Raw genomic sequence first — 12,741 nt, 5'->3', positions numbered from 1 at the left:
TCAATATTCGCTAGTGGAAGGCATGTACAGAGACAACTGTACATTCACACTACCAAAAACTGAGCTCAAAGAGAAGTGAGGGGAGAAGGGGAAACTCTGAACCTCCACTTCAGGCTGGCCTAGATTTTGTACAACATTAAATAATAAAAGGTGTGGACTGGAATTCACAGTGTACGGCGACTTTCCTTTGTACTATTACATCAGGACAGAATCTGAAGAACAGACTTTCTTTTTGTGCTATTTTTTTTTTCTCCTTTAAGACCGATCCTGAGAACTCCTGACCTTTTCCTTCTGCTTCACTGGTTCTTGGATTACACACCTAGCCTTCTGAGGGACATTTCATGAAGCTTTCTTCAGAGCAATGGGAACAGGCACTTGAGAGTCAAATAGAAAGAGAATTTCTTTCTAGATCATGTCTCTTAGGGCTAAGAAGAGCTGAGAGATCTAGGATCTAGAACGTTTTTGGTTTAATCTATGGTTCAGAAGCAAACAAACACATACCTGTAAACTGGTCCTAACTGTTACAATTAGTTTGAGCCAAGAAGGAAAATTTCCAATCATTTTACTTAGAAATGATACAATTGTATCCCCATAATCTGGTTTGTGAAACTCTGCTTCATTTAATCCATCAATTAAAATGATGAAATCTTCATCTGGGATTTTTCTCTCTGAGATAGAAAGAAACAAATTACAGTTAACACGCAGATAGGTGAGTTCTCATTGGGTCTCTGATCACATATCAGTATAGAAAAAAATATATTAGAATGCTCAGAGCGCATAACTTAATATAAAGATATGTAATCATTCATTTGGCGAATTAGTTGGATTTTCATTAGATCACATATATATGAGACTGTGTATTAGTTTCAGGAATATGAACCATATTTTCATTGTGAGAGTCTGACAGTTGAAATTATGAGGTCTTGCATTTGAAAATCCACTATGCCATCATACATGTAAAACGAAACAGACTGTGGTTGTCTCTGTCACAGCTTAAAGGTAATAGAGTGCACATTCTTTTGTGAATTCCTTAAGGACTGAGGTGGTATAGAGAAGTGTATGTGAATGTGCTCTGGGAGAAGAGAGGATGGGAGGATGGGCAGACCTAGAAGATCAGGTCCTAAGATGAGACAGTCTCGTTAGTGATCTTCCCAGGGGAGCGGTCATGTAAGAAGACTGTGGGCATTTAGTTCCCTGCTAAACTGACTGAACGAATTCACCTTTAGGTTCAGGCTGAGGGTGCAATTTCAGGGTTCACTGAGTGAGTGTGTACAATTCTTGACGAATGTTGAACATTTCTGGGTAGCTAATGAAGAAACAGGTTTAATCTGAACAGGAAATGAAGTTAGGCTCAAAATAAAAGGTCTGGGCTGGTTCTTGGGGGCTGGAGAGATGGCTCAGTGGTTAAGAGCACTGTCTATTTTTCCAAGGACCCGGGTTCAATTCCCAGCTCCCACATGGCAGCTCACACCTGTCTTTAACTCCAGTTCCAAGGGGTCTCACACTTACACAACACACACAGAAAATAAAAGTAAATGAAATTAAAAGAAAATATTGGTTCTTTTAACTTTTAAAAGTAAAAAAAAAGCTACACTATTTGGTTTTACACATGAGCACACAATTTTTCAAGTTTTGCACTAAGAAATTTATTTCAGTTTACTAATATTATAATATTAATTCTCAAATTATGAAGAGGTGTGTGTGTGTGTGTGTGTGTGTGTGTGTGTGTGTGTGTGTGTGTTCTCTCCTACCATGTGGGTCCCTAGAGATTGAACTTAGGTTGGCAGGCTTGGAGGCAGGTGATTTTGTTCACTGAAGAGCCATCTCATTGGCCTTGAATATTTTAATGAATGAAACAATTAATTTGCTAATAAAGCCAAATTCATTTACATAAATTTCTGGCCAAGTGCCGAGGTGTACACCTGTAAGCCCAGCACTGGGGGGTGGGATGAGTGGGGTGGGTGCAGAGGCAGGTGGATCTCCGTGAGTTTGAGGCCACTCTGGTCTACAAAATGAATCCAGGACAGCCAAGGCTACACAGAGAAATCCTATCTCAAAACAACAACAACAACAACAACAAAAAAAAAAAACAAAAAACAACAACAAAAAAACCCTTATAAAATGTGGTACATTTACACAATGAAATACTACTCAGTTATTAAAAGCAAAGACATCACGCAATTTGCAGGCAAATGGATAGAACTAGAAAAGATAATCCCAAGTGAGGTAACCCAGACTTCAAAAGACACACATGGTATGTACTCATTACAAGTAGATATTGGCCATCAAGTACAGGATAACTATACTACAACCCACATATCCAAAGAAGCTAAGTAACAAAGACAGCCCAAGGGAGGATGCTTGAATCTCACTCAGAAGGGGAAATACACATCCGAAGTAGATGGAGGGAGGGAAGTGGGTGGGAGAGGGAGTGGGGAGGGAAAAGGGGGCTGGGGGCCAGGTGTGAGGAGGGGGAGCTGTGAGAGAGAATGGAGCTGAGGGGCATCTCTGGGGCAGGGGAGGCTCCTGGAGTCTGTGGGGATGACCCTAGCTGAGGCTTCTAGCAGTGGGGGATACAGAGCCTGAAGTCACCACCTCCTGTAGCCAGGGGGAACTCCCAGTGGAAGGAAGGGGACGCCAACCCACCCATAAAACCTTCCACCAAAATTTTTTCTTGCCTACAAGAAGTATAGAAATAAAGATGGGGCAGAAATTGAGAAAATGGAGACCGATCTCATAGAAGACAACCAACTCCTAACATAATGTGCTACGCTTGCAGACAGGAGCCTGGCATAACTGTCCTCTGAGAGACTTCATGCAGCAGCTGATGGAAACAGATGCAGAGACCCACAGCCAAACAACAGGTGGAGCTCAGGGAGTTTTGTGGAAGAGTAGGAGGAAGGACTGGGGGAGACAGAGGGACCAAAGATGCCACAAGACCTACAGAATAAACTAATTTGGGCCCATGGGGGCTCAGAGACTGAACCACCAACCAAAGAGCATGCATTGACTGGACCTAGGCCCTCTATACATATGTAGCAGTTGAGCAGCTTGAACACTGTGTGGGTCCCCCAACAATGGGAGTTGGGCCTATCTCTGACTCTATTGCCTGCCTTTGGATCCCTTTACCCTAGCTGGGCTGCCTTATCTGGCCTCAGTGGGAGAGGATACACTTAGTTCTGTTTTGATTTGATGTGCCAGGGTGGGTTGGTACCCATGTGCAGTCCCCACTTTTCCTGAGAAGAAGGGGAGAAGGGAAGGGAGACATAAGGGTGGGACTGGGAGGAGAGGAAAGAGAGGGGGCTGTGGTCAGACCATAAGTAAGTAAATAAATAAGTAAATAAATGAAAAAGAATGCTTCTTTTTATTAATTTTCAAGCTTTTTACAGAATAGTAACAGAATTTTTAAACTTAAAATGAAAAAGTGAGGACAAACAAAATTTGTTACTTCATATTTTGTCATGTATGAACATTAAAAATGCAACTACTGTTTATTTTTTTATTGTGAGCCTAGTCTTTAATGACTGAGCCATGTCTCTAGCCTGCAACTACTATTTATTATCAGAATTATTTCATAGAAAATATTTTAACTAAAAAAGGAAAAAGCTAAAAACTTTTACATACTTTAAAAATCCATATCTATGACCACTCAAATTCCAGAGAGTCTCATTTTCTTATTTTGTCATGGTCTAGTCTGAACCTTACGAGTCATAGTTCTAGCTGACAGGTCCTTGGAAAAGTTTCCCAAGCCCTTTGACTCATTTTAACCCCCAGACATAAAGCTCGCTGGGTAGTCCTCATTGCTTCTGCTTCATCTCCTTAGTAAGTCTTTGGAGTCTCCCTGTAGTCCTGTTCTAAGACAGCGCATAGGTGCCTGGGGTAAACGATGATCACAGGCACTGAAAGAGGGGAGAACACAGCTAGAGCCAAAGTCACAACTGAGCCTTAGTTTATACGCTTCTGTATCCGTACACCACAAGCAGTTATAAATAAAGGCCCACGGAGCACTTTTTGCTCATCACAATTATCTTTCTTTAGTTGTGACGCCACTTTGTCCTTTTATTTGAGATTGGCGGGTGAGGTAAATGCCCTCTGGGAACTTCATACTTCTGTCATCTTTACAAAATGTGAAGACTTTGTCTATTTTTTTTTTTTTCTAGAGGAGAAGTATGCTCTTTGAAATCTAAATTCTGATTATAGGTTGAAAAGTATTTTCCATAAAACTTTCCTGGGAGGAAAACTCTAGCTACCTCTGAGAATAAAATGTATATATGATGAACGAAGGCCATTTCAATTTTTATACTCTGATGAGCTTTGGTAATATATATAATCATGCAACCAAAAACCTGATCAAATTGAAAAACATTTCTGTTATACAAGAAAATCCGTTTAGGTTCCCTTCCTGTCAGTGCTCAACGGGACGCCAACCATTGTTTTGATTTCTATTGCCACAGGTGACATACTTTTTTTTTTAAATGCTTAACATAAAGTTTCTGAGACTAATTTTGTAGAGTGTAGTATTTGTTTCTTTTTATTATTAAGAAGAATTGAACATCTATACAATCTGTTTATCCACTATGTTGATGTACATCTGGGTTTCTGGACTTATTAGGGTGATTATATGGATGGTCTTTTGTTGTTAAAATGATAAATTATACTGATTAACTTCCAAAGTGCTAAACTAACATTACATTCCTGCCCAAGCAGTAACTAACTTGACTATTAGCTTTTTTCTTCTTCTGGGATTTTATTATAAGGGTCATGAGGAATAAAAAGACCCTTATAATTGATATTTTGATGTCAACCCGTGTTATGCTTGCCTGATAAAATAAACTGTGAAATGTTCTTTTATGTTTAAAAAAAAAAACATATTGGTAAGTTGTGTATTTTATGAACAACCTCTCAACTTTAGTGAATTTGTTGAATTTTATTGTTATAAAGTTATTTGTAATGGTTTCTTTTTAAAAATATTTTTTTATGAACTGTAGTGGTATTTTATTTTTTAAAATTACCCCGAGACAGGGTTTCTCTGTGTAGCCTTGGCTGTCCTCGAACTCAGAGATCTGCCGGCCTCTGCCTCTCTCAGTGCTGGGATTGAAGGTGTGTTCCACCATGCCCAGCTAATTTATGATATTGTTAATTCATGTTTCTCTCTCATTTTCTTGGATGGTCTTGTTGAGACCTGATTATTCAGCTTCACATCAACTTTCTACTGTAATAATTTCTGTACTTTAATTACTTTCTTCTTTTGTACTAACTCTAAGATTATTTTCCTTATGCTTTGTAGTTTAAGTCAGAAATATACAAAAGTGACTTTATATTATTCACTGTGACATACTAAACATTCTCTGTATCATCTGCTCTTTGACCCATAGATTATTTAGAAGCAAGTTAACTTATATTTAGGATTTTACTGCTATTGACTTCTAACTTAATTCCATTGTTTTGAAAAAGACTGCTGCAATATTTTAACTTTTTAGGATGTGCACACCCACAAAAAGTAGGCCAGTGGACAACTCTGGGTGTTGCTCCTTAGATGCTCTCCACATCTTCCTTTCTTCCTTTCTCTTTCTCTTAGACAGGCTCTTATTGGCCCGGGACTTCCCAAGGGTGACTGGCGAGTGACCCTCAGTGACCCACCTATGTCCTTCTCCCCAGCAGTAGGATTACAAGCATGCGCCTCTACTTCTCTTTTTGCTTTTATATAGGCACTGGGTATCAAACGTGAGGCCTTGCACTTTTTAGACTAAGTTAGCGCCCTAGACTTTTTTAATTAAATATTTTATTTAAATAATTTATTCAGATTACATCCTGACTGTTATCCCCTCACTTGAATCTTCCTATTCCCTCTCCCTCCCTCTTTCACCCTCTTCCCCTCCCCTAGGCCTGTGACTAGACCCGCTATTCAGATCTAGCCCTAGACTAATTTGTAAGTTTGATTTTTGTTTGTTTTAGAGGTAGGACCTCACTATGTAGTCTAACCTAGTCTTGAACTTGCAGTCCTCTTACCCTAGCATCCTAAGTGCTGGGATTCTTGGCCCAAACTACCATGCTCAGATAACTTTTAGAAACTTTGAGACCTGTTCTATACTTCAGAATATATTTTATGTTTTCTTGAAGAAAATATTTTCTATTTACTGGGTAAATAGTTGGTTGATAACTGTTCAAATCTGTACTTTAATTTTTTACTCTGACTTAGTAGTTACTGAGGAACATTAAAATCCCCATCTCTAATGAGTTTTGTTTATTAAGCTCCTTGAAGAGTTTTTTATTTGATATTGAAACTCTGATACTAGGTACATAATTTATGGTTACTTAATCTCTTGATGAGTTGGCTTTCATATCTATTAATTGCTTTTACTAATATTGATTGTCTAGAGATCTATTCTGACATTAATAAACTACTCTAGATTTCCTATGTTTTATCCACTCTTTATTATTTTATCATTTCATTTTTAATTATACCATATTTGAGTAACTCTATGAAGATAGCAGCATATGGATCAGACTTCCCTCTTCATTTAGCCTCGATAGTGTCTGCATTTTGATTTACTTACTCCATTTATATTTCACAACTAATTCCTTAATATGAATTATCTAATCTTTTCTATAATTTTTGTTTTTGTTCTTTTGGGTTAATTATACAGTTTGTAATGTTTTGTAGAATGTTTTCCAACTGCTGTTCATGACTCTAAAGGTGAGTAGAAACCCCCAGAATCAGATGAAGCAATTGAGCTTACTCAGGGTTATGTTAATAAGGATATCTAAAGCTGAGAGAATTAAGGAGAAATAAAGGAGAAGATGCATCTTATAGGAAAGCTATAAACCATGTGATTATGGTTGAGAATTTGGTGCAGACTCACCAAACATCTGTATCTTCTCTTTGAACACCTATATGGCACAGTTCTTTGTATCATTACCCTTTTTAAATACCCATGCAGCACTGGGTGTGGTGACACACACCTTTAATCCCAGAACTAGGGAGGCAGAGGAAGGTGAATCGCTGTGAGTTTGAGGCCAGCTTGGTCTACATTGTAAGCTCCAGGACAGCTAGGACTATACAGAGATCTTGTCTCAAAAAACCAAACCAACCAAACCAAAAAACAGGCACATGAGCAGTTTGCCCTTTTATGGCCCGTTTAGATATTTCTTAAAATATCTACCATGTTCAAGGTAAAAAGATAAGTATGAATGATAAAAGTTGAACACAAGTAAGGTTTTAAATTCAACAGCACACACTTTAGTCAAAGATATAAGTGCATAAATAGCTAATACTTAAACAGCACAAAGTTTATCTGGCATATAATAAATGCTTGTTAAATATTCATGTTCAATTTTAATATTTTACATATATAATAATGTGCTGAGCAGCACAACTGAAATATTTAATCATTATTTTTCTGTTTGGCTTCCAGTGCTGACAAAAACACTGGAAGTGGACAGAGACAGGAGAGGTGCTTTAGTAGGTCAAGGGGCCGACATCCACACCTGATAACCTGAGTTTGACTCTTGGGACCACATGATAGAACAACAGAACTGATTTCCACAAGCTGTCCTCTGATCACCACATGCAAGCTGTGGTATGAGAGCAAAGACACAAAATAAGTAAGTAAAATGTAATTGAAATAAAAGAGTATAGAGGAGGGTGAGGAGATGGCTCAGTGGGTAAGAGTACTCGCTATGCAAGAGTTGGAATCCCAAGCATACATGCACAAAGCCAGGTACAGCTGCACATGCCAGCAACCCCAGTGCTGGTGGGGCAAAGACAGGAAGACCCAGGAGCTCAGTGGCCAATCGATGAGAGACCCTGCATTAAGACAGTTAGGGAGAGCGATAGAGGAAGACACCTGCTCTCTGCTTCTGGCCCCTATACACGTGCCTATGTATGTTCAAGTACAACCCTTTGTACCGGCCTGCCTCTCCACACTAAAAATAAAATTTTTAAAGGTGAAAAAAAGTGTAGTACAGAGAGGTTTACAAAGGCTTAAGGAGATAACTATGTTTAGGCTTCAGCAGATACCAGGGTTGTGAAGAAAAAGGAAGGGAAAGTACAAGAGGGAGACAGATCCCACTAATTTCATTTTTATTAAAAAACATTGGCTTTTCTGATACAGCTTTTATGTGCCACAGAATGTCCATGTGGCTTTTCACATACCTCTCAAAGTGAACAACGAAGTGATTTCTAGTGTAAGTACTGAGGTAAGCAGCCACGGAGTGCTTTATTTGCATAGATGGGCTAATGATTCAGTGCAGATATTCCTAACAGTGAGTTGGTGCTGCAACACTGATGCATCCTAATTACAAAGAAAGGACAGGAGCTCTACCACCTTTATTATAAGAAAACTGAAATCATTTGGAAGTCAAAATGAGAACTTTTACAAGGAAGGAACAGTTTCTATAGGAACTTGTTCCTTTGAAATAGCGTCCTGTTATATTGCCTTAGTTTGTTTTGACTTCCTCAATTGAAGCAGTCCACCTACCCCAGCCTTTCCCAAGTGCTGGGACTACGTGTGCTCTATCACATTCCACCCAAGAAAAGTCTTTTGTAAACTATAATTTGTAGGTGTCAGCTATAGACCATTTAGATTTGGCACAGAATGAACATAATCATCTCTATGAGTGCCCAGGGCTCTTCTGGACCTCATCTATACCTTTGTGCAGGCTCTCCAGGGGCTCTAGGACTCCCCTCCGGAAGGAGGCCATGGGGTCTTGAACACAGGACCGGAGGCTTAGCATGCTCTGCAGGTGAGGCTCCCGAAGAAGCTGTTCCCGGTAAGCTGTCAGCTGAGGTGAGCGGCAGAGCAGGGCAGCAACGTTGTGGACGAATTCTGGTACCAGGCAGGTGTAGGCATTATCTGCTTGGCAATAGTGATAGGCAACCACCTACGGAAAGATGAGAGTGCAAACAGGCCTATCAGCAATATGGTTACCATATGACCATTCCTCAACACTGTCTTTGGTTTCTCCATCTCCTCATATTTTTCAAATAAAAATAAAAGCTGCTAACTCAACTGTAAAATTTATGTATAGTCAAAAATTAGAATATCTCCACTGCCTATACATATGACAACCTAAAAGTAAAATTTATGAATAAAATAAGATATTCTCTCTGGATTATAAGAAATAGGAAGCAAGACTAAGAATGAAGATGTACATTAATATTGCCAGCATTTATTTAACATAGTAGTATAGAAAAGAGTATTCTTGTAACAAAGCATTAGAAATAAAACAATGAGGAAAATCACGTTACTCTCAACAGTTACACGTGCTTACATCACTTTTTGGTACAGTTGTTTTTTTTTAAAGATAAGCCTATAAAATAAAATAACTTAGATTTAAAAATTATCAGTAAATATTTTCTGAAGATCTAGACAGAGGAAAAATACTAGAATTAGACAAAAGAAAGAAAGAGGTGATTTCTTTCTCTCTTCTCTTTTTTTCTAAATATGCATTTTAAATTCTAAAAGTCCATGTAGGTTCTGGGCTGTCTGTCTGGCTATTTTAAGCTGTTTGTTAGAATTACACAGCTTTTACTTCATATTTTCTGTCTGGTTGTCAAGTGCAAAATAAGGCTCCCTTCTTCTTTCTGATAGGCTGCACTATGTAGCCCAGGCTGGCCTGGAACTCCTGATCCTCCTGCCTCCGCCTCCAGAGCACACCACTATGTGTAGCACAGAGGGGGACTTTAGTATATATCACTCCTCTTCCTCGTTGTTACCTCAAAAAGTGATGGGATAATGTAGAAAACACTGCAGCAGTAGGAGAGACTCAGACTGATGTATGGAAAGAATCTGACATGGTGCTCAGAACACAGCACGCAGCTCACTTTACCATCATTATCTCACCACCACCCCATCACCACCTCCCCTCCATATGCCCCCTACCACCCTATCACCACCACCACCACCACCCCATCACCACCACCACCACCCCATCACCACCACCCCATCACCCCCAACCCCATCACCACCACCACCACCCCATCACCACCACCACCCACCACCACACCCCATCACCACCACCACCCCATCACCACCACCACCCCATCACCACCACCACCCCATCACCACCAACCACCACCCCATCACCACCACCACCCCATCACCACCACTACCCCATCACCACCACCACCATCACCACCACCACCCCATCACCACCACCACCACCCCATCACCCCCAACCCCATCACCACCACCACCACCCCATCACCCCCAACCCCATCACCACCACCACCACCCCATCACCCCCACCACCATCACCACCACCACCCCATCACCCCCAACCCCATCACCACCACCACCACCCCATCACCCCCACCACCATCACCACCACCACCCCATCACCACCACCACCATCACCACCACCACCCCATCACCACCACCACACCATCACCACCACCACCCCATCACCATCACCCCATCACCCCCAACCCCATCACCACCACCATCACCACCCCATCACCCCCAACCCCATCACCCCCCAACCCCATCACCACCACTACCACCCCATCACCACTCCATCACTCCCCACTCCATCACAACCACCACCACCATCACCACCACCATCCTATCACCATCATTATCACGCTGTATGTCCATGTTAGCTACCAGCTTTGTGCCTACAGGTAACTCGGACATCCTAGTAGCACTTCTAGACGCGCTGGAAATGCTCTTCTTTAGTTACTTCTTAGATGGTTAACCACAAAGGAGTTCTAGTCTCAAAAACACCCCTAATCTGTAAGTGTAGTCATCTCTTTAATACATTATGTAATGGTAACACTTAAAAAATTAAAAATATTTCTCATTAAAGATAAATAAAACATCAGAGATGTTATTGCATATTTAAAGCTAAAGACAGGAACTGCTTGTGAGTGAAACAACGAAGTCTGAGCTCAACATAAGGATCAGAAATCAGAAATTGTATTAAAAACAAAACAAAACCCAAAACTCCACTCTTCTCTTTAGGTACATTAGTTTCTGCTTTATTGTCTATCTTAAAGACAGTGTAAGAAGTCTAAAGAGAAACCTTGTCCTCTCAGTTGACAGAGAAGCCAGTGGCTATTGTCTACAAGGACAGATCTCTATACAATTAAAGAGCAAAACAGCAAACCTTTGAATCAGTATGTAATCTCACCATATTTTGCTTCAATTGGTTCCAGATGTGGGGGCAATGTACAGCTCAGCAAGTCTTGTATAATTTGCCCTTTACCTAATGTAGTGGGTATCATTTTACAGATAAAGATTATAGAACTTATAAGGGTTCTTTTTCTGATTTTGTAAAAAAAAAAAAAAAAAAAAAAATCATGTGTACTTAGAGGATATTTTTCAGCACTGGGAATCAAGCCCAGGCATTTGCACTTCATGGCAAGCATGCTAACACTGCACTATACTGCAGCCTTCATATGTGTATTTGGGATTTAACAAAAGTCAGTGTTAAAGTTATATATTCTAAATCTGCCTCTCTTTTAATTTTAGTATTTGGCATTCCAAATATAAAGTCTTGATTTCTTTGAAGAATTCAGGTAGAAAACCCACTCAACACCTTTAGATTTGCAAGGTGACTCAAAATAGGTTACTAACTATACATTTCAAAGTAACTATGCAGTATGTAAGAGCCTATAAATTCGTCAAAACTATGTGATAGGCACTGAGATATCTTAGTCAGACAGTGGGCGAGCACTGTGTCAAAGCAGTTGTGCCTCGATAACCTTAGTGCTGGGGAAGCGTGCACAGGTGGATCTCTGACTGTTTGCATAGCTTGTCACTGGGCTACAGTTTTAATGAGGGACCCTGTATCACAGTGTCTGATGCTTGCAGAGGCCGGAAGGAGGCGCCAGACTACTTGGAACTGGAGTTACAGACAGGTGTTAGCAGCCATGTGGGTGGTGGGACTTGAACCCAGGTCCTTTGGAAAACCAGCAACTGCTCTTAAGTACTGAGCCATCTCTTCAGCCTCCAAAATTGTCTTTTGAAAGCACCTACAACTTTCCTTACATATAAACACAGGAAGCAGGCCTAGACATATGTATTTCCCAGTCTCTCATTTTACCAGTGACCAAGGCACATTTATACAGCTCTCTACAGCTTTGAAGAAGTTGCACTCACTCTAGCAACAGCTTCTTGAAAATGGCCCAGAATCCATTTTCCTTAATAAACCAACTGGTACAATCTTTCCCCTGGGGGCGGGATTCTTATTTCTCAAGATCACTTGTCTTAATCTCATTTTTTGCTGTCTTTCTTACAAAATTAATTTTTCCATTCTAAGTTTTACTTATGTTAACCATCTAAAATTTTTATCAGAATAATTCTATGTAAAATATATTTGAAATGACTAGAATTGTATTATTTCTGTGAAGGAAGACAGTAAGTAAATGTTGTGTTTCTTTTTCAAGGGAAGAACAAAAGAAGAGACTGGTAGGCCACATACACTAAAGGATGGAGGTCAGTACAGTATTTTGATTGAGGACTGATAAAATGCTTTAGTGGTAAAGGTGGCTGCTGCCAAGCCTGAGGATATGAGTTCAGTGCTTGCGACTCACAACTCCCATATATTATCTTCTGACTTCAATACTTGAGCACACACATAATGAATTTAATACAGTATTAGAATACTTTGATTGGTTTAGAGATATAGCTCAGCGGCAGAATGCTTATTAGCTAGCATGATTGATACCCTGGTTTCCATTTTCAGTACTGCCAAAAGTGTGTGTGTGGGGGGTCAGGGGAGACAACTTTTGATTTA

General features: G+C 40.1%; 1 protein-coding gene across 9 annotated transcripts in view; it reads right to left on the bottom strand.

The window, feature by feature from the left end:
- Positions 1-12,741, bottom strand: part of Tanc2 (tetratricopeptide repeat, ankyrin repeat and coiled-coil containing 2) — a 282,558-nt gene that overhangs the window by 65,532 nt on the left and 204,285 nt on the right. For all 9 annotated transcript variants that reach the window (XM_051158874.1, XM_051158875.1, XM_051158876.1 and 6 more), the window contains 2 exons: positions 8,652-8,883; positions 502-668 (listed from right to left, as the gene is read on the bottom strand). In XM_051158874.1, coding sequence (XP_051014831.1) covers positions 502-668; positions 8,652-8,883 — 399 coding nt within the window. The remainder of the gene's footprint in view (positions 1-501; positions 669-8,651; positions 8,884-12,741) is intronic.

This window comes from Acomys russatus, chromosome 16, assembly GCF_903995435.1.
Source record: "Acomys russatus chromosome 16, mAcoRus1.1, whole genome shotgun sequence".
Taxonomy (NCBI): domain Eukaryota; kingdom Metazoa; phylum Chordata; class Mammalia; order Rodentia; family Muridae; genus Acomys; species Acomys russatus.
Note: the sequence above shows the minus strand (reverse complement) of the source record. Positions and strands in the feature narration are given on the sequence as shown.